We start from the raw sequence: 21,888 nt of genomic DNA, 5'->3' as shown, positions 1-21,888 counted from the left end.
TGGCGGGCCTGCACCTCTGCGGGCTTGTTTTGAATTTCCTGGGCCCGCCTCTAGGGCCGCACGCCCGCCCCTTTCTCCAGCGCGCCGGCTGCGCAGTCAAACCCTCTCGGTGGAGCTGTCAGTTCCACCCGAGGCTGCGGGCTACGGAGCGGAAGGGGCGCACGGGGAAGGTGCGCGCGGGAGCGGGGACCTTCAGGTTTTTGGTCCCTTTCTGCTTATGTGGGCTCGAGCCCTGGGCAGGTCCGCATAAACACTGACAGTCTTTGTACAGTTCCATACCAGCGTGCGTTAGGTACCATACATATTTAGGTTCTGTATCTTCATTCTCAGTTCCACGGTAAAGGTGTGCATTTATCTCTGCTTTAGAGATGAGCAGAAGAGAAGCCGAGGGACCTGCTCCGGACTATACAGTCAGGGAGCGATGGAACACAGTGTAGCCAGTGTTGTTGTTTTTTCTTTTCTTCAAAATACAGGTTAACTACCACGTGTTTTAAGTCTTTGGGGGAATGCAGATTCAGACGTAGTGGATCTGGGAAGCTGCAGTTTTTGAATGGATGCTTCCAGGGGGTATTGATGTATGGGAAAGTTTGAGAACCCTTCGTTTAGGAACAGGCGTCGGACAGACTGGGTTCAGATGGTGCCTCTGCTGCTTTAGTTGTGTGATGCGGATACAGTTATTCTTCCTAAGGTTGAGTGTCCCCCTCTATTAAGTGGGTTATTGTGAGGCTCAGCTATAATGCATGTAAAATGACTGGCATTGAAAAGTTTATGCCTAGATATCCATGCCTGGCACCCGAGGGCCCCCTTCCTTTCCCCAGCAACTGCTTTTACAGAGTTCATGCAGGAAACCTCACATGCAGCATAAGGTCTCAAAAGTGATCCGGAGCCCATAATAAATGTTTGTTGAATTAAATTATCCATTGCAGAGCTTCTAGCCAGATTAATCTCTGTTTCTGAGACCTAATCGTTGCAGCATTGCCAGAAGTGAAGTATGAACACATAGCATTGTGATCCATAAATGGAAATGTGCAAAAGTATGAGTGAGAGGAATTTTTTCAGAATGCTGAATTTTGTGAGTGAACTATCTGATGGGTGAATTATGTTGTTGGTCATTTTGTTACAATCTCTCATCTTTTCAGAAACTTGACCTATATTTTAGATCATAACTCGGAAACCAACCGGTATGGAGGAAAAGAAAAGGCCATCAGAGTAACCAAAAGAATTTATATCATTTGTGCAGTAAACAGCATAACAGTACTTTAATTGCAACTTAAAAATTTCCAACAAACTCTGATTCAATCATTACTTGGTACTGCTATATTATAAATGAACTAGAGGCTGGTGCACAAATTCGTGCATGGGTGGGGTCCGATTGGGGCGGGCCAGTGGGGGGGGGGGGTCGGGAGGGGATGGAGAAGGTTGGCCTGAGGGCCCCACCCCTGATTGGGGTTGGGGAGCTGACGGGGGCGGCTGGCCAGGGGGAGGGGCCACAGGAGGTTGGGAGGGGCTGATCAGGGCCTCAATCAGTCTCGTTGGCCCCTGCAGTGTGCATCATAGTGACCGGTTGTGCCGGTCGTTCTATCATTCAGGTCACTTGGCTTTTACATATATAGATACTCATGTTTTCTGCCTTGAAATGGTGGTTCTGGAAATTGTTTTAGGTATATCTTTTGGAGATGTAAATAAGGCATGTCCTTCCCACCCTTAAAATGCTTACAGGAGTGAGAGATTTATACGTATGAAGCTAACACAGGATAGGATGTTACAAAGAAAGTTACACAGTACTGACAATTCTGTTTTGGTACACTCTTTTCGGACCACAGCCATGCCTTTCCCTGTCCCCTCTTCTTCCCCCACAGGCGTGCATCTCCTAAATTCTCCTAAGGTCCTCAGGAGACTTGCAACCAGGGGCAGTGGCAGCTCATCCAGGGCTAACCCCCTGAACCTGCCCCCAAGGCCCCCTTTTCTCTCACTCTTCAGTAAGCCAAAGCAGCCTGGCCTAGGCTCTCTCCTGTTGCTTCTTCTGTCGTAAGCCCTTCCTTCACTGTCCCCAGCTTTAATAAATGTATTCTCAAAAAAAAAAAGAAAGAAAGAAAGAAAGAAAGGAAAAATTCTGTTTTAAGATATGAACAAGCTGAAGGATTTTTGGATGGGTGACAAACAGTAAAAATCCCATTGAAACAGTGGTTCTCAACCTTCTGGCCCTTTAAATACAGTTCCTCATGTTGTGATCCCCAACCATAAAATTATTTTCGTTGCTACCTCATAACTGTAATGTTGCTACTGTTATGAATCATAATGTAAATATCTGATATGCACGATAGTCTTTGGCGACCCCTGTGAAAGGGTCGTTCGACCGCCAAAGGGGTCGCGACTCACAGGGTGAGAACCGCGGCAAGGAAGTACTGTACTCTCATATTGTGATTCTAAAATCCATTCATTTTAGTTGTGATGTACAGGACAGCATGAGACAAACATTAGTCACCTCTGGACCTTAGCCAAATAGTTCTAGACATTTGGTATATATTAGGTTATTTTTTTGAAAGCTGTTTTCTGTTTTTTTTAAACAGTTGGAAGTGTAGCTGTGGAAGACCAGCCAGATGTCAGTGCTGTGCTGTCAGCTTACAATCAGCAAGGAGACCCTACAATGTATGAAGAATACTACAGTGGACTGAAACACTTCATTGAATGTTCCTTGGACTGCCATCGGGCAGAGCTATCCCAACTCTTTTATCCTCTCTTTGTACACATGTACTTGGAATTAGTCTACAATCAACATGAGAATGAAGCAAAATCATTCTTTGAGAAGCTGTGTGTGTGTGTGTGTGTGTGTGTAGTATATACTCACCTGTGATTACATACTGGTAAATGTTAGATTGCAACTCAAAAAGTACTTTATGAAGGAGAGGTACCTGGTGCTATGACAGCCTAAAATAGGGGGGTTTGATCTAGTTAGGAAAGTCATGGAAGGCTCCCAGGGGAAGTGATGCTCCCAAAGGTAAGATCTGAAGATTTGATAGGCGTTAACTAGATGAAGAGAAGGGAAACACATGTGTGAAAGCTAAGCTCTGCGGCAGTAGATATCATGGTAGATGAAAGAAGGGCAGTGTGGCTAAAGAGGAGTATGGAGTGGTGAGTGGTACAACATGAAACTGGACAGTTGGTTACCGGCTGGAATAGGCAGGTTCTTGGGCCAGGTTGAAGATCTTTGTTTATTCTAAGAGCAGTAGGGGATTGTATTGTATAGAAGTAGATCTGGCTGAAATTCACTGAAAACTTGAACATACTGGCAGGAATAAAATACCCAAAAAGAACAGGAAGCTATATTAGGATTAAATTAGACTGAGAGTGACTGAAAACCCAAACAAAATAGAGGCTTAAATATGATAAAAGCTTATTTCTTTTTAAAATATATTTTATTTATTTTTTACAGAGAGGAAGGGAGAGGGATAGAGAGTTAGAAATATCCATGAGAGAGAAAGATCGATCAGCTGCCTCCTGCACACTCCCTTCTGGGGACGTGCCCACAACCAAGGTACATGCCCCTGACCGGAATCGAACCCGGGACCCTTCAGTCCTCAGGCCAATGCTCTATCCACTGAGCCAAACCGGTCAGGGCGATAAAAGCTTATTTCTCTCATGAAGTTAGGCAGTCTAGGGCTGGTATGGAGTCCTTGATTAGCAAGGATCTGGGCATCTCAATCTTGTTGCCCTACCATCCCTGTCATGCAGCTTCCACCCGTGGCACAGGATGGTTCTAAGCTACCGCACTTCTTCTTTTTTTATGTCATTAGTTCAGCGGTCACACCTGTCTACAGAGAGGTAGGAAGTGTGCTTGCTCTTTATCTAGGTGTCACTATGCTCGGTCAACATGTGTTCCATTCAGGTGTTCTAGTGTGGAGGGAGAAAGAAAAATGGGTATTTGGAGACAGTGAGGCATCTCTGCTAAAGAAGCCATTGAAGGATCATGTCATTACTAGATTTGCATTTTGAAAGGACCTATATGCATTGGGGAAAACAGATGGTGGGGGTACAGAGTGTCTATAGATTGACCAGTTTTGGAGGATATTGTAGTGTTTCTCAACTGGGAAAATGTGTGGATGTGTTTTGGGTAGTCATAGTGACTAGGGGGGAGGAGCAGGTGACTTAGGGATACCAAATGTTCTAATATGTGCAGGTAATCCCACTTAGCAGAGAGTTGTTCTGTCCCAAGTGCCAGGAGCATACCTGTTGAGGACACTGGACTAGAGTGTAGTAGTATTGGTGAAAGGGGGTGGACATATTGGTAAGGCACTTGGTGATGGATTGGATATGGAGGTGAAGGAGATGAAGATATTATTGATAACCCCTAGGTTTCTGGCTCCCCCAGATGGATAGGGGTGCCCTTCACTGAGATAGAGAATACCCTTCCATGACTTTCCTAAGGGTTTGTCAGGTTGTGGAAAAGTCTTGAGTTCAGATTTCACTATGCCTTTGACTTTTTAAGGGATGTCAAGTTAATAGGTGGATGATATATAAGACTTTAGAGCTTAGAGGAGAGGTAGGGACTAGAACCATAAATTGGAATTTGTGTAATATTGATGGATATGGATGAGAATGTCTGGGAGGGGTATGAAATAAATCAGAGGGTTAGGTCCGAGCCTTGAGGATCTCTGACATTGGGAGTAGAAGAAATATAATAGAAGTAGAAGAGATGGCCAAGTAGAAGAGATAAAAGGAGAGGCCAGAGAAGTAGAAAGAAAACCAGGAGAGTGTTGAGTTATAGAAGCCAAAGAAAAGAAGTGTTTAAGAAAAGAGGCAATGATATGAGAATCCTGCAGCTTGACTGAAATCTTCTAAAGGTTTTCATTTAGAAAAAGAAAAAAAAGAAGGAGGCAATATTCAAAAGTTTGAATGAGAGCTCTTTAGTACAAGCAATAGACCTACAAGCCAGGACTTGTTAGATAACACAGGTAGTGGTAATAGAGAAATAATAAAACTCGGGACTCTTGGCTTCTACGCCATTATATTCATTCATTATTCCATGGTGCTAGTAGAAGACATAAAGCAAATGTTTGTAGTTCAGTTTTTTTGGGAAGGCTGATGGTGATAGGACTCCTACCCTAAGCTAATTTTTCTTACAGTATTGTCATCAATAAACTTCTTCCTTTCTCATGGTATAGCAATCTCACACAGGAAGCTGGAATATCCTAGGGTACTCCCTGTCTCCTTGTTACAGTCTCAGCCCTTCCCTGGATCCAGTGCTCAGATGAGGTTATGAACAGTGACTGATACAACCACTAAGAGGCTGAGATTTTTATTTTCATTTAAATTTTAGAACCCTTGGTTCATGTCTTGATGAGTCATAATAGGGTAACACAGGTAACAGTTTAGGAATCTTTTGAATATGTGTCTATCTCAGCTAGGGTCATGATATCTTATGTTCATTGTTTTCTAAATGTTTTTGCATTACTTGCTGCTTAGTGAATGCCAAATATATGTTCTTTAATTTTACTTTATTAGGAAAATAAAGATTTGTATAAACAAAAATACATTTAAATTGTTACCAAAGCTATAAGCTTTATTTAATTGCTTTGATAATGGGGAGTAAATGGAAGTGCTCGTTCTTTGACATCAAGTTTGTCCTATAGTCATATTATTAAAGTACTGATATGTTTAACAAATATGTTTGGTATTAAGAATATAAGAAATCATTAAAAATGGAGGGTTTTATGAGAAAGCCATTCATTGATTATTGTTGAAAGGCTGGATGATAGGTTCATTGAATTCATTATACTAATTTCTACTTCTGTATATGTTTGCAATATTTCATAAAGAAATTTTTTAAAGTGGGTTTTTAAGAGAACATAAAATTTAGTAAAGCAAAGATTCTAACATTTTTAAATGTCTACCAATGGTGGCATTCAGAAGAGACTTACCTACCAATGGTGGATATCTTAATGTTTATTCATTTGTTATTTATTTCAAATTCTCTTAAAATGTTTATGGTATGCTACATTTCATTAGAGAGTTAAATTAGTAATTTTTAGGATGAATTCAGAAACTGAAATGTAATTTTGAAATAAGTCACTTCTGATCCTACAGCTTAGTCCAGGATTATTCAGACACGTTGAGTATATTCTGGTATGTTTATAAATATATGGGGGAGAGGCAGATCCCTTAATGATTACATTGAAAAATGACTTTTTAAAATCACTGAAACAGGTTCCATGGAGATCAGGAATGTTATTACCAAGATGACCTACGAGTATTATCTAGTCTTACCAAAAAGGAACACATGAAAGGGAATGAGACCATGTTGGATTTTCGAACAAGTAAATTTGTTCTGCGTATTTCCCGTGACTCGTACCAACTCTTGAAGAGGCATCTTCAGGAGAAACAGAACAATCAGATATGGAACATAGTTCAGGAGCACCTCTACATTGACATCTTTGATGGGATGCCGCGTAGTAAGCAACAGATAGATGCGATGGTGGGAAGTTTGGCAGGAGAGGCTAAACGAGAGGCAAACAAATCCAAGGTATGGGAATAAACCTAAGAACTATATAATACAGATTATGAAAAATTGTAGCATTTCCATCTACACATTTTTCTTACAGCTAGTTTGGGATTTATTTTACACTATTACTAAGTTTTTTGAGAATTGGGGAATGGTTGCATTTAACAGAACCCTGACTGTAGAGGCTGAAACAATGAAGGGTTTTTCTCTCACATAAAATGATATTACAGAGGAAAGCCCTCCTGGGCTGGCATGAGGGCTCCACGCGCCATTAAGGACCCTGGCTCCTAGTTTCTGCTTCACCATCTTTAAAATGTAACTCTCTTCTTTGTGCTCACAGATGGCCATTGGAGCTCCAGCCTTGCAGCTGCATTCCAGGAAGGCGGCGGGAGGGGCGGGGGGCAAAAGGCATATCCCTGCTGAATCTCTCCCTTTTCTTTTTTGTAATCAGGAAATAGTATTTTTTTCTAAAACTCTACCCTGCATATTTGTGTGCATATTTGTTGGCCAGGATGACATTATATGGCCATTCCTAGCTGCATGGGAGCCCAGGAACAGAAATTATTTAACTGATCATATTGCTGCTCCAATAAATCAGGGTTCTGTTAGTAAGGAAGAAGTTCGGGAAATTGGCTATTGGGTTGATAAGTACAGAATCTGCTTCAGGGTATAAAGTACTACATTTGTAGTTGTGATTCATCCTGTCAAGATACGAAAAAGATGTACTAATGAACAAAAAATAATTTTTAAAATGTTGGCTCTTGATTTGTAGGTATTTTTTGGTTTATTAAAAGAGCCAGAAATTGAAGTGCCTTTGGATGATGAGGATGAAGAAGGAGAAAATGAAGAAGGAAAACCTAAAAAGAAGAAGCCTAAAAAAGATAGTATTGGATCCAAAAGCAAAAAACAGGATCCCAATGCTCCACCTCAAAACAGGTGAGGAAAAAACCTCAGGAACATGTGTGAAAGTATAAGTTGATATGCTTTACAGGGTTCTGGTTTCTTAATAGAGTAATTTTCAGTCTGTTTTTCTTTCATAGAATCCCTCTTCCTGAGTTGAAAGATTCAGATAAGCTGGATAAGATAATGAATATGAAAGAAACCACCAAACGGGTGCGCCTTGGGCCCGACTGTTTACCTTCCATTTGTTTCTATACATTCCTCAATGCTTACCAGGTTGGTAAAATAATAGGGCAGTTTCTTCCTGGAAAATCATGCAAAAATGGTACTATACTTTTAAAAGAAATGTGTTAATTAAAATGGAGTTTTATTATTTAAATTCTTGATATAAATACAGTTTAAAGACACCTATTAAGAAAGGAGAGGAATAGATAGAAGGCAATGTTTAAAAGAACTTTAGTAACTTGTAGATACGAGAATCCTGCGTACATGTGCCCGTGGTTTCACTGATCAGAATTCTTCTGCTAGCCTTTCAGGAAGAGGGAACTAGTTCATCTCTATTGAATTTGATTTAAGTACTTATATAAACTTAGTGTTTTTTAAGAATTTCACATGTCTCTGTAGAGATTCTTTAAAATAGGCTGCTGAGGATATATTTAGTAAAGTGCAAAAATGATTAACATTTGCTTCATATCATACACCAAATTTGGAGGGCAAAAAGGGGTAAATGATAGCATGTTCTAAAACAGCGGTTCTCAACCTGTGGGTCGCGACCCCTTTGGGGGGTCGAACGACCCTTTCACAGGGGTCGCCTAAGACCATCGGAAAACACATATATAATTACATATTGTTTTTGTGATTAATCACTATGCTTTAATTATGTTCAATTTGTAACAATGAAAGTACATCCTACATATCAGATATTTACATTGTGATTCATAACAGTAGCAAAATTACAGTTATGAAGTAGCAACGAAAATAATTTTATGGTTGGGGGTCACCACAACATGAGGAACTATATTAAAGGGTCATGGCATTAGGAAGGTTGAGAACCACTGTTCTAAAAGTAAGTGATTTCAGACAGTTGGTTTCATAGGAGAATGAAATCTCAAATGATCTTTTATATGAGAAAAATAGCTATCATTATTATTTTTTAAAAATTGTAAAATTGATTTTTAGGGAGAGAGAGAAACATCAATGTGAGAATGAAACATTGGTGCCTTCTGCAGGCCCCTTACTGGGGATTAAGCCCGAAACCTGGGCAGAAGCCTGACCAGCAATCAAAATAGCAACCTTTCAGTGTACAGGATGATGCACAACCAACTGCCACACTGGCCAGGGCAGTAGTTATTACTATTTATTCTCTAAGGTGTGACTGTAATTTTCGCCTCCCTAAAACAGTATTGTTTAGTATAAAGCCTTTTTTTTCCCTTGGCAGGGCCTTACTGCAGTGGATGTCACTGATGATTCTAGTTTGATTGCTGGAGGTTTTGCAGATTCAACTGTCAGAGTGTGGTCTGTGACTCCCAAAAAGCTTCGTAGTGTCAAACAAGCAGCAGGTAACTGAAATGAACCTGTCAGGTTGTGAACTCTTAGTTAGTTTACACCAGTCTTGATTCCCATGGAATATATACCAGAGATTGTGATCTTAGCTGACTTTCACTTGATTTTACATGAACTCAAAATGCTAACATTTCCCAATAGTGATAAGTGCATTGGAGTGGCAATCAGGAGACAGGAGTACTAGACTAGTTTAATTTCTCTGGGCCTCAATTTTTTTCTTTGTAGAATGAGGGGAATATGCTAGAAAACTTAAGGTTAAAAATCTGACATTTTCCCTAAAAAAAAAAAATTTTTTAAATCTGGTATTTTATGATTGTGAATTTTTTTAAAAAAAAATCAGGACTTCATTTTAAAGAGTTCCTTGCTATCCTATTAAACAAGGTAATACATTTTTAAATAATTTTTCCATAGCTTTCATTTTTGTGAAACATTGTGATATAGTGGATAACTTGAGTTTCAGTCTTAGATCCAACATTGAATAGCTATGTGCACTCTGGCAAATTATTAACTCTTCTAAACTTCAGTTTTCTCTGCTATATACTGGAATAGTTTCACCTAATTTAGAGGCATTAGCACAGTGGGTGGTATGCCAGAAGAACTGTTCAAACCTTCTTCTGAACTGTAAAGTGATTTCCTTAAAATGTTTTAATGAATGTACTTTTAAAAATCAGTATTTCTGGACCATTTTAGATCTTAGCCTCATAGACAAAGAATCAGATGATGTCTTAGAAAGAATCATGGATGAGAAAACAGCAAGCGAATTAAAGATCTTGTATGGTCACAGCGGGCCTGTCTATGGAGCCAGCTTCAGTCCAGATAGGTAAAGTATAAACAGTAAAAATTAAGTACTGCTGTATTATATTGAAATTATATAAAAGTTTACTGGAAACTTACAAATGTTAGGAAATTTTGTTAGAAAAATCTTATGGTTGCCTGTCAATCATTATCTTTTAGATCTTGCCATTTGCTAATTCATCCTGGCTGTAAAAGATAGCAACTTAATGTATACCCAAATTTATAGACTTCAGGGTTTGCTGGTTTTAAAAATTAGTTTTAGTTTAGTATAACCCTTAATTTGAATTGATTCTTTGGGTTTCTACTTTGGGTTTGTGGCTAATGCTGTCTTCCATCATCTCTAAATTTATAAGATTCTTGAGATTAAAGGCTTGTTAGCTATTAATTGAAGATTTATATCTTTGTACAATCAAAAGGACTAAGAGAATACTGAAAAGGAAATTTGTAACCTACAAATAGGTATTTGCTTATTTCTCATGATCTGACATTCCATAGAAATGGAAAGGTATGTTGTATTCATACCATCTGTATCTTACTTGGGTAGATATTAGCTTTTAATCCATCAAGATTTTCATCTTTATGAGCCTTTGAGAATGAGGTTTTTGTTGTTTGATAGGGTTTAGCAGGATGATACATTTTTACTTGAAACTTTTGATTTCTGCCAAAACCATAATACTTGGAATAGTTAAGCTTTTGTATTTATCCCTAAAAAAGGTAGATGATTACTCATGTGCCTAGTGTTTTTGTATTTGCCTGTGTGTCAAAAAGATAATTCCTTTTAAATTCTTTTAAAACTCACACAGGATAGGAAAATAGCATTTTCATTTTAAAATCAAAAACTGAGTTTTTTTAAAAAATAAATTTGATTCTGTAGGTGCTCAGTTGTGGAATATCACGGCTAACATTAGTTTGTTTAGTACTTATACCTACTGTGAATACCATGTATAAATTAGAAATAAGATGTAGCATGTCAGCATATTTAATACTAGAGGCCCAGTACACGAAATTTGTGCATGGGTAGGGTCCCTACGGCTGGCTGATGATCAGGGCTGATTGGGCCTTCTGGCTGCTGGCTGGGGCCTCCCTTCCCAGGCTGCCAGCTGGGGCTTTTCTTTGTTCCGCACCGCCCCCTGGGGGTCAGCGCATATCATAGCGAGTGATAGAACTGGTCAAAATCCTAGAGGGACACTTTGCATATATGTAGATATTAAAATGTACAGAAACTGGACAGGTAACTAAGTTATTCTGGGAATCAAATATATTCTCTTCTCTCAGGAACTATCTGCTTTCCTCTTCAGAGGATGGAACTGTTAGATTGTGGAGTCTTCAAACATTTACTTGCTTGGTGGGATATAAAGGACACAACTATCCAGTTTGGGACACACAGTTTTCTCCATATGGATATTATTTTGTATCTGGGGGCCATGACCGAGTAGCTCGGTAAGTACATTACGGTCTTATAACTGGGTTATTCAAGAACAGAATGGTTCCTTGTTGGGAATTACAAACTCCAGCCAAACTCATTTTCATTTCTATTATTCTGGATCAACTTTTTGAGAATGTCAGCATTTATAGCTCATTTGAAAATGAATTTGGGAAGAATATTAATATTCTATAATTATATCTATATGAAGAGTTTTAAGTCCTTTTTCTTCCTCAAGTTAGCTTATTAACACCTTCCCTGCCTATCATCAGCTGTTTACAACTTTTTTTTAGGTAGTTTTTAAAATATATTTTCCACTTTTCTCTTCTTTAAAATTAGCTGTTTAACCTTGTCTTTCACTACTACTGTAGCACCTGTTTCCCTGTCATCTCCTTTAAAGTTCAGGATGAAGTAGATCAGGTTAGAAACTTTGTGGTGGCTAAAGCTTTCCTATGAGTTAGACTAGGAGTTGGATGGGATAGAAGGGTGGAGGGGGAGCAGGAAGAGGAGAGGACTCAATTATAAAATGTTTGTACCAGATCAACTTCATTTTTCTTAAGAATGCTAGTCTCAATCATTCCGTCTTTCCTTCAGGTGAGAGGGACTCATTTGGAACTAATATTTCACATGGGTATTTACTTTGGATAATTGTGGCATTTCGTAGTTAACTAATTATCATCTTTTGCTTTTAATAAATTTTTAAAAAGGCTCTGGGCCACAGACCACTATCAGCCTTTAAGGATATTTGCTGGCCATCTTGCTGATGTAAATTGTACCAGATTCCATCCAAATTCTAATTATGTTGCTACGGGCTCTGCAGACAGAACTGTGCGGCTCTGGGATGTCTTGAATGGGAACTGTGTAAGGATCTTCACTGGACACAAGGTATTTTTATGTACACCTTCATTATTCCAGCACACAAGGCTGCTTTTGAGAAAAATATTTTAAAAACAAACCAATGATACACATATTCTAAAGATACTATTTATACCACTAAAAATTCTTTGTCTTATTTCCTTAAATATTTTTAGCTCTACTATTGATTCTTTCCATGAACTTCTTTTCTAGGGACCAATTCATTCCTTGACATTTTCTCCCAATGGGAGATTCCTGGCTACAGGAGCAACAGATGGCAGAGTACTCCTTTGGGATATTGGACATGGTTTGATGGTTGGAGAATTAAAAGGCCACACCGATACAGTCTGTTCACTTAGGTTTAGTAGAGATGGTGAAATTTTGGCATCAGGTAAATAACTAGAAATGGCTTTGTGGTAAAGGGTAAATGGTGCGTTAACAGGAAACAATGAGTGTTGACAATTGCAAAATTAAGTCCTGCTGCTTTAGGCTTTGCTTCTCCTTAGCCATGATTCCACAGTATCACTCTACATGTATATTGACCTCTCACATTAAACTGCTTGAAATGCTCCTTTAGAAGGAATAGAGTTGTTAATCAGGTTTAGATTTTTCACCAGAAATATACAGTAAACATATAAAGTGTACTTGGCAAAATGTCAGCAGCCAAATACGGTAGATGCTACTAAATGGTTTCCTTTGACTTTCCCTTAGGTTCAATGGATAATACAGTCCGGTTATGGGATGCTGTCAAAGCATTTGAAGATTTAGAGACTGATGACTTTACTACAGCCACTGGGCATATAAATTTACCTGAGAACTCACAGGAGTTACTGTTGGGAACATATATGACCAAATCAACACCAGTTGTACATCTCCATTTTACTCGAAGAAACTTGGTTCTAGCTGCAGGAGCTTATAGTCCGCAATAAACCATCGGTATTAAAGACCTCTGGAAGCTACTGTTTGAAAAAGGGAGACTAAAAGCAAATACCTCAGTGATTAATTTAAGCTACAAAGAATGTTTGTCTATATGGATCTGGAAGTATGCTGCTTGGAAAATCTGAACAGGAGAGTTCCACGTTTCTATAGCAACTGCATTTAACTAATTTCTGTTTAGTTGAATAAGAGGTATTAGGTTTGTGGAGGGGACATTTATGGTGCTTTGGAATGTGTGGAAACTATGCATTTTCTGTTCAAACGCTATTTTAATTTATTATGTTTAGAAAAACCCCCAATTGATTTCAACAATTCATCCTGCTTCAAGATTCAAATTGAGTAATATACCACCATCTTGAATTTTAGCTGAAGAATTCTATGAGCATGTTTCTGCTGTAAAAATGTAGTTACTGTATGGCACTCAAGTATTATGTTAAATGATCTAACGTTTTTGCATAGCTATGACTAGTGGAATGTATGTAACTGGGTAGGGTGAACTACAATTCATTTAGATGAACTACAATTCATTTAGATGAAGTACAGCTACCCACTGACATCTGAATTTACACTTGTTAGATGCTGAGTGTACCCACTCTAGAAATCAAGTGAAGAAATTTAGCTTCCATGTTCTACTTCAGCTAAAATGGCTATACACAACCTTGTACACTTGAAGTCAGACAGACATTTCAGTTGCTTACCTCCAGTACTGAGCCTTGCTTTGGGAAACTAAAATTCAGACCAAGTCACTGCCAGTTTTTGCCTTTGTTGCATTTTGTACAGTTTTTATATTTTTGATATCTTGTAAATAAAGACAACCAGCTTTTCCAGGTTCATAATTTATTGTACAAATTGAGTATCACATGATGAGTTGACATTAGCTTCTCCAGGCATGGGAAATTAACAGATGAGGTACAGTTTATAATCCTATAAGCAAAGCAAAAATAGTTTAGTTTAGACACAATCATGTTCAATTCTACTTTTAAGACATTCAGCAAATTATCAGTATAGGACTATCCATGAACCAAAACCCCTTGAAATTGAATGCAAATTCACATCAAATTTTCAAAGGAGTCTAACTCCCAAAATTAAGGTTTATCTCAGCTTAATACAATTTAACCTAACACTCCACCTTTAACAAAAGAGCTGCCAACAATTCAGTATGATCCTAAAAGTAGGCTATTGGCAAAGTCAAGTATATAAAGTAACATTTTAAACAGTAGAAAACAGGTATGTTATCTATTATGTATCTGTTATTTAATAACTGAGACAACTTCTCCATTTGTATAATGGGGCTACAACTACCCTCCCAGAGTTAGGAGGTACCTAATATGGAAAATTGAGCATAATACTACATTTGCATTCTTGGATATTCAATCTCCTAAAGATTAGAAAAGCTCTTAAGAGCAGAGGGATTCGGTGGGAAGCTACATTGGAAAAAGATCTGGATTTGGGGTTTTTTGCACATTTATTGCCAACACAAATATTTATTCACTCAAGCATAGGTAAATGGGGGCTGGGAGCAAATGAAGTCTATGGGGATTTAAGGAAAAGATAGAGCTGCTTATATAAAAATTTGAAACCACATCGAAACTACAACTAAACTACCGAACAACAATCTGAAAACTAGCTAAATGAAAGTCTTACAACTAAGGAATTAAGAGCAGTTCCTCTTTTTTTAATCCTCACTTGATATTTTTTCCACTGATTTTTAGAGTGTGGAAAGGAGGAGTAGAGAAAGCAACACCAGTGTGAGAGAGAGAAAGACATTGATTGGTTGCTTCCCAATCAGGCCCAGGGATGGAGCCTACAACCAAGGTATAAGCCCTTGACAACAATCGAACCTGCCACCCTATAGTCCACCAGCCAACGCTCTAACCATTGAGCTAACAGGCTGGGCCAAGCAGTTGCTCTTAAAGGGCCTGCACATGGATTTACTCTGACTCTCCCTTGGAACTCCAGTACTAGGACAGCAGCTTGAAAGACCAGGGACATATGGGGAGGAAATGAATTGTCGGGATCAAGGTGAGAGCGAGGCAACTTTCTGTCAGAAAAAAGTGCTGGCAGAGGCCATTGTTCCTTTTCTGAGCCCTCCCCCAAGCAAGCCAGCAGACGGGGACCATATCTGAGTCTCCATCAACCTGACTCACACTGTTTGCCTTGCCCTGGTGATTCCTCAAGACCTGCCCTACCCAACTAGAAGGCCCACCAAAGCTGTTTCCAGGGTCTTTTCCCTGAAAATGGCATGTCGTGGCTCATGCTTCAGACTTTGCTGAAATATCTCAAATGAGCAGCATCTGGCCTCAGTGTGCCCTGTATCTCTCACTAAGTGGTCCCAAGCCAGCACTAGCAGGAGCCACCCTTCGTTTGCAGCTTGGTCTCACCTGGGCACCTCCAAGACCAACACAAATAGCCATTTGCAGATTGCAACTCATGCCAGGTGGCCCCAGGCAGAAAACAGGTGGCAGTCAGAATACAGGCAGTGGCTGACCTTGGCCTGCACTTCTCTGAAGACCCCAGACTCAGCACATCCAATAGGCAGCTTTAGACCATGAGGAAGCACCACCCAACCACTTTCACAAGCAACACACTTAAGAGGCAGACTCGGTCCTATTTGTTTTGGCTCAGTGGATAGAGCATCGGCCTGTAGACCAAAGGGTCCCAGGTTCAATTCCGGTCAAGGGCACATGCCCGGGTGGCGGGCTCAATCCCCAATAGGGAGCATGCAGGAGGCAGCTGATCAATGATTCTCTCTCACCACTGATGTTTCTATCTCTCTCCCTCTCCCTCTCTGAAGTCAATAAAAATATATTAAGAATAAATAAATAAATAAAGGAGGCCGACTCAGTGGGAACTAGAGCCCCACTGAAGTAAGTCCTGCTCTGTGGGGCGGGTCCCAGCACAGCTAATCCTCCATGGTGGTTGGTAGTTGCAGCGAGTCCTTGCAGACAATTGGGCTGCAGGGTAAGTCCCTCCCATTGATGTGCCAACAGCAATGAAGGCTCAACTGCAACAGGAAGGTGTACATAGCCCACATGGGAGTGCACCTGGAGTGCCCAGCTTGGGTGACTGGGGAAGCTGTGCCACTGGATTCTGCAGAACACCTAGTACATAAGGCCTCTCTATGAAGCAGCTCTACCTAATTCATAGAAACAAATACAAAGAAGCTACCAGTATCAGAAGACAAAGAAATGTGTCCCAAATGACAGAACAGAACAAAACTCCAGAAAAATAACTAAACAAAATGGAGACAAGCAATCTATTAGATGCAGAGTTCAAAATACTGGTTATAACAACGTTCAATGAACTTGGAACTTCAACAGCATAAAAAAGGGCATGGAAACCATTAAAAAGAACCAGTCAGGCCCTAGCTGGTTTAGCTCATTGGATAGAGCACTGGCCTGTGGACTGAAGGGACCCAGGTTCGATTCCGGTCAAGGGCACATGCCTGGGTTGCAGGCTCAATCCCCAGTGGGGGGCGTGCAGGAGGCAGCTGATCAACGATTCTCTCTCATCATTGATGTTTCTATATCTCTCTCCCTCTCCTTTCCTCTCTGAAATAAAAAGAACTAGTCAGAGCCTGGCCGGCGTGGCTCAGTGGTTGAACATTGACCTATGAACCAAAAGGTCATGGTTCGATTCCTAGTCAAGGCACATGCCGGGGTTGTGAGCTTGATCCCCAGTGTGGGGCAGGCAGGAGGCAGCTGATCAATGATTCTCTCTCATCATTGATGTTTCTATCTCTGTCTTCCTCTTCTTCCTCTCTGAAGTCAATAAAAAATATATTAAAAAAAAGTACTAGTTAGAAATGAAGGATAAATGAACTGAAATGAGTAATTTACAGGTAGTTACAATAGAGAAGATGAAGCCAAGAAATAAATCAGTGATTTGAAATCGAAGGAAGCAAAAAACATGCAATCAGAACAGCAAAAATAAAGTAGAATAAAAAAAAAATGACATTATAAGGAGCCTCTGGGACAACTTCAAGTGTATCAACATTCACATCATGGGGGTGCCGTAGGAAGGAAGAGAACAAGAGAGATTGAAAACCTATTTGAAAAAATGACAGAAAAATTCCCTTACCCAGTGAAGGAAATACACATACAAGTCCAGGAAGTGCAGTTCCAAACAAGATGAACCCAAAGAGGCCCACACCAAGACATACCAAGACACATCATAATTAAAATACAAAAGGTTAAAAACAAAGAGAGAATCTTAAAAGTAGCGAGAGAATCTTAAAAGTAGCAAGAGAAAAGTAGTTACCTACAAAGGAGTTTCCATAAGGCTGTCTGCTAATTTCTCAACACTGAAAAGCAGCAGGAGAAAAAAGTCAGTTACCTACAAGGGAGTACCCATATGACTATCAGCTGATTTCTCAACAGAAACTATGCAGACCAGAAGAGAGTGGCAAGAAATATTCAAAGTGGTGAATAGCAAGACCTACAACCAAGATTACTCTACCTAGCAAAGCTATCATTTAGAATTGAAGGACATATAAAGAGCTTTCCAGCAAGAAAAAGCTAAAGTAGTTCTTCACCACCAAACCAGAATCAGTATTACATAATATGTTAAGGAGTCCTCTGTAAGAAATTTTAAAAAAGATAAAAAATGTGAACAATAAAATGGCAATAAATACATATCAATGACTGAATCTAAAAAACAAAGTAAAAACGTGGAACAGAAACTGACTCATAGATAAGGAGAACATTTTGATGTTTGCCAGATGGAAGGGAGGAGGATGAAAAAGATGAAGGGATTAGAGGTACAAAGTGGTTGTTACAGAATAGTCACGGGGATGCAAAGTACTGCAAAGGGAGTATATTCTAATCACTATGTATAGTGTATGGATTCCTAGGATGATCACTTAGTGAGTTATATAATATCCCATCCCTGGGATGTATGCCTGAAACGAATATAATATATGTCAATTTTAATTGAAAAATAAAAAATGACTTAAAGGACACCTTGAAACTAGCACACTAGCAAAAACCCAGATATATTTGCAATTGATTTAAAAAGTTGGTTAATAATTATTACATAGAGTTTATATGAGAGAAATAGATCTTCACAAAGACAAACGTCCCAATTATTAAATGAGAAAAGCACATGAAAAAGAATGTTAAGAAAAATACAAATGGTAAGCAAATACAAAAAAAATGTACAGCTTCATAAAAAGACAGATTATTTTTATTCAACAAATTAACAAAACCCCCAAACTAATATTATTCAGCTTTGGCTGGGGCAAGAGAGACAACCTCTTAAAAAGCAGGATGTCCCAGAACTCTTTGAGAAACAAACTTCAGCCTAAGAAACAATCATAGATGTAGACTTCATATATAATGTAATAACATTACATTATTAATTGTAATGTTATTTATATTAAAACAAAATCTAATAGGAGACACATTTCCTCTGAAAATAAATCATATACCCACAGCACTTACGCATTAAATTATAGAGAACACACCTATTATAAGACATTTATAATCCTTACCCTACTTCAATCTGTAGTTATAGCCAATGGAAATCAAATAAAATATACAAAAAAGAGCTAAACCAAAATGGCAACTAAAATTGTCAGGGTAATGGGATATGAGTAATATTTTTCTCTTTATTTTTTTCTTGTATGTAATAAATTTTGCATCGTGACAATGATTTACTTTTATAGCCAGGGAAAAATACTGTAACTTCAAAATGGCTAAGATATAAACTTTTAAATGTCAACTCCTTACTTTTCATGTTGCTTTCACAGCTGGAGTTTTTTTGGACCTTAACTTGAAGTATAAAATCAGCAAAGCAATGCTTCCATATGTAGCCATTACACACTGAAAAAGAACGGAAGAAGTAAAGAGGATATACTGTCACACTTATATAATTCTAAAATATAACTGCTTAAAGGTATCTTTAATACTTACATTCATTCTACCTGTGAGAGTATAAGAGTTGAAATATTTTTTGATACCAGTGAACTGGAATTGGGCATCAGCTTCTGGACCTGCCATGATTTCAATCTTTAAAAAAAAAGAAAGAAGGCAACAATAAATTGGTTTGGAGGCAATTTTAAAAATACGTGTTTTTTTTTAGTTTAAAAATCGAAAGTCACTGCATATAAATATTGTAAATTTTTACGTATGTCTTGCCTAACATAGAATAGCAAAGATGGTGAAAAAAGCCTCGCTGATAAGAGAAACTTTTGGAAGGAGAACTTTATCTTGGTTGCTTTTACACAACACTCCAGAATGTATGTCAAATCATTGGGCATAGGAAAAGAATAGTCTCTAAGTCTACCTTCTGTTGCAATATTGCTTGATGTTTTCAATTCTGGCTCTATCTATACCATGGTACAAAGTAGTTGGAATTAATCAGTTTAAAAAATTAATCTGTTTTAAGAAATCATTTACTAAATGGAGTTGATACATAGTAACTGATGGTGGTAGGAAAGCTGGAATCCTTATTTCTTACACAACAATAGATAAAAGATTTAAATGTAAATAGTGAAAACCAAGCCCTGGCCAGGTGGCTGGTTAGTTGGAGCATCAGCATAGTCCTGTAAAACAAAGGTTGCGGGTTTGGTTCCAGGTTGGGATGCATAAGGGAGGCAACCGATCAATGTTTGTTTTTTCTTTTTCTTTCTTTCTCTCTCTTTTTCTCTATCTCCCTTCCTCTCTCTAAAATCAATAAATATATCCTTGGGTGAGGATTAAAAAACATGGGCAAATATTTTAATCATCTTAGGTCAAGGAAATCAAAAGAATAGCCCTAGTCAGTTTGGCTCAGTGGATAGAATGGTCGGCCTGCGGACTGAAAAGTCCCAGGTTCGATTCTGGTCAAGGGCACATGCCGGATTGCGGGCTCGATCCCCAATGATTCCCTCTCATCATTGATGTTTCTATCATTCTCTCCCTCTCCCTTCCTCTCCGAAATCAATAAAAAAATATATTAAAAAAATAAAAACAAACGGGCAAAACATAAAAAGATAATCAGGCTCAAGATCAAAGAAATGTAAAATGAAGCCATATTTAGGAGACTAGCAAAGATAAAATTATGATAATAAGCAGTAGTAAGATTGTTGAAAAATTAACATTTTCTTTGTTACCTAGAGTGTAAACTGGTACAACTTCCTAAAGTGCATTTTTGCATTATCTATTAAATTATAAAATTAGTATACCCTTTTATCTAGCTGGTTCATGTTCTCCAGAATTTACCCTTCTAGAAATATTACAAAGTGGAAACATGCTACATGGATGAAGGATGGTGACAGAAATACTGTTTATGAAAGTAAACTGGAAAAACTAAAAGTCCACCTACAAGAAATTGATAAATGATGGTTTCCATTGGAGGAAATACAATGTGTGTAGATCTTTATTTATTTACATACTAACATGCAAATATGTCCCCAGGTAAGTTAAATTAAAAAAAAATCCTACTTCTGAATATTGTATTATAGAGCACATCAATGCTTCTCAAAGTCTGATCTGTAGGCCAGCAGCATCAACATCACTGGGAAACTTGTTAGAAATGCAAATTGTCAGGCCCTACACCTCAAGCCTATTGAATCAGAAATTCTGGGGCCCAGCAATCCATTTTAATAAGCCTTCTCGGTGTTTCTGATGTATGTTAAAGTTTGAAAAACACTGCAGTATCAGGAAACAATAGAAAAATATATAGCAAACTTTTAGAGGAGTTGTATCTATGGCACCCATGTATTTTACAAATACATCTATTTCTCTTATAATAAAAATAGCAAAGGCACATCCCTTTGGTCACCAGAACAATACTTGAAAATTCGTATGTATGACCACCTATCTACCACGACCGACGCCACGCCGAGTCGATTGGCAACATAGACGAGCCGGTCGAGGTCCGGTCGAGATTGGTAGGCAGTGGCAGTGATACGGCTGGCTCTTGATGAAATGGAAGAGGGAGACATCTGTGAGGAACTCATTGCTATGGAAACTGGCACACTTCTGTTTACCATTTAAAGGCCTTCAGAGGCATTCTTGTGCACAGAATTGGCAATGAAAAATTTGGACAAATGACCTTAATTTTGAATTGTTTCAAGAACGTTCTTGGAGCCCTAGCCCCTTTGGCTCAGTGGATAGGGTGTCAGCCCTCAAGACTGAAGGGTCCTGGGTTCGATTCCAGTCAAGGGCACGTACCTTGGTTGCAGGCTTGATCCCTGGCCCAGGTTGGGGTGCGTGGGGAGGCAACCAATGGATGTCTCTCACATCGATGTTTCTCTCTCTCCCCCTCCCTTCCACTCTCTCGAAAAAAATCAAAGGAAAAATATCCCAAGGTGAGAATTAACAACAAAATAATAAAAATTTTTAAAAAAAGAATGTTCTTGGAGCAATGAAGGACCCCTCTGTGGCCTTGGCTTGTGCAGCACAAGTAGGAACATCTCCATTAAAAGAAACCTTTATGGTAAAGCTTTTATATTACCTGTGTCATGTTACTAAACTTATTAAAGGCATACCCCCCCCTACAATTCACCTTCATATTTTTTTAATTCTTATAGTATCAAGCAGGTTTCCAGGAGAAACCCTACCGAAAACAAGGACTTAATTTGGTCAAATTATTAACTGATAACCCCCACTACCTGTGCCTAACGAAAGATTTTAGGAGGATGTGGTCTGCAACTGAAACAATTTAAGGTGCTTTAAAATTCTCTCTACATAATATGGGACGAAGTCTGATGTTTGTGATCGTCTACAGAGGACTAATTCCGACTGGACAGCATGGTACAGGGACTGCAATTTAGTCTGGGCTTGAAAGGAAGACTGGGTTTGAGGCTAAGAGAGTAGAAAGTAGAGTAGAAAATCAACGGGAGCAGCCCTGGCCGGTTTGGCTCAGTGGATAGAGCGTCGGCCTGCGAACTGAAGGGTCCCGGGTTCGATTCCAGTCAAGGGCACATGCCCGG

General features: G+C 38.9%; 2 protein-coding genes across 3 annotated transcripts in view; one reads left to right on the top strand and one right to left on the bottom strand.

Annotated features, from left to right (window-relative positions):
* Nucleotides 1-13,804, top strand: part of TAF5 (TATA-box binding protein associated factor 5) — a 14,201-nt gene extending 397 nt beyond the window's left edge. Inside the window, exons 2-12 of the mRNA XM_006756656.2 lie at nucleotides 81-170; nucleotides 2,571-2,808; nucleotides 6,205-6,520; nucleotides 7,272-7,435; nucleotides 7,540-7,675; nucleotides 8,838-8,958; nucleotides 9,653-9,782; nucleotides 11,033-11,197; nucleotides 11,888-12,065; nucleotides 12,249-12,426; nucleotides 12,747-13,804. Of these exons, the coding sequence (XP_006756719.1) occupies nucleotides 81-170; nucleotides 2,571-2,808; nucleotides 6,205-6,520; nucleotides 7,272-7,435; nucleotides 7,540-7,675; nucleotides 8,838-8,958; nucleotides 9,653-9,782; nucleotides 11,033-11,197; nucleotides 11,888-12,065; nucleotides 12,249-12,426; nucleotides 12,747-12,964 (1,934 nt within the window). The 3' untranslated portion in view covers nucleotides 12,965-13,804. The remainder of the gene's footprint in view (nucleotides 1-80; nucleotides 171-2,570; nucleotides 2,809-6,204; nucleotides 6,521-7,271; nucleotides 7,436-7,539; nucleotides 7,676-8,837; nucleotides 8,959-9,652; nucleotides 9,783-11,032; nucleotides 11,198-11,887; nucleotides 12,066-12,248; nucleotides 12,427-12,746) is intronic.
* The window catches only part of USMG5 (up-regulated during skeletal muscle growth 5 homolog (mouse)), a 9,484-nt gene continuing 1,387 nt past the window's right edge, over nucleotides 13,792-21,888 (bottom strand). The window contains exons 2-4 of one of the 2 annotated variants that reach the window (XM_006756454.2): nucleotides 18,884-18,979; nucleotides 18,701-18,793; nucleotides 13,792-13,895 (exon numbers count right to left, since the gene is read on the bottom strand). In XM_006756454.2, coding sequence (XP_006756517.1) covers nucleotides 18,704-18,793; nucleotides 18,884-18,970 — 177 coding nt within the window. In that variant the 5' untranslated portion in view covers nucleotides 18,971-18,979 and the 3' untranslated portion in view covers nucleotides 13,792-13,895; nucleotides 18,701-18,703. Of the gene's footprint in view, nucleotides 13,896-18,447; nucleotides 18,458-18,700; nucleotides 18,794-18,883; nucleotides 18,980-21,888 lie in introns of those variants that run through there. The other variant, XM_015559294.1, reaches the window with a different exon arrangement.

The sequence above is a fragment of the Myotis davidii genome, unplaced genomic scaffold (assembly GCF_000327345.1).
Source record: "Myotis davidii unplaced genomic scaffold, ASM32734v1 scaffold332, whole genome shotgun sequence".
Classification (NCBI taxonomy): Eukaryota; Metazoa; Chordata; class Mammalia; order Chiroptera; family Vespertilionidae; genus Myotis; species Myotis davidii.
Note: the sequence above shows the minus strand (reverse complement) of the source record. Positions and strands in the feature narration are given on the sequence as shown.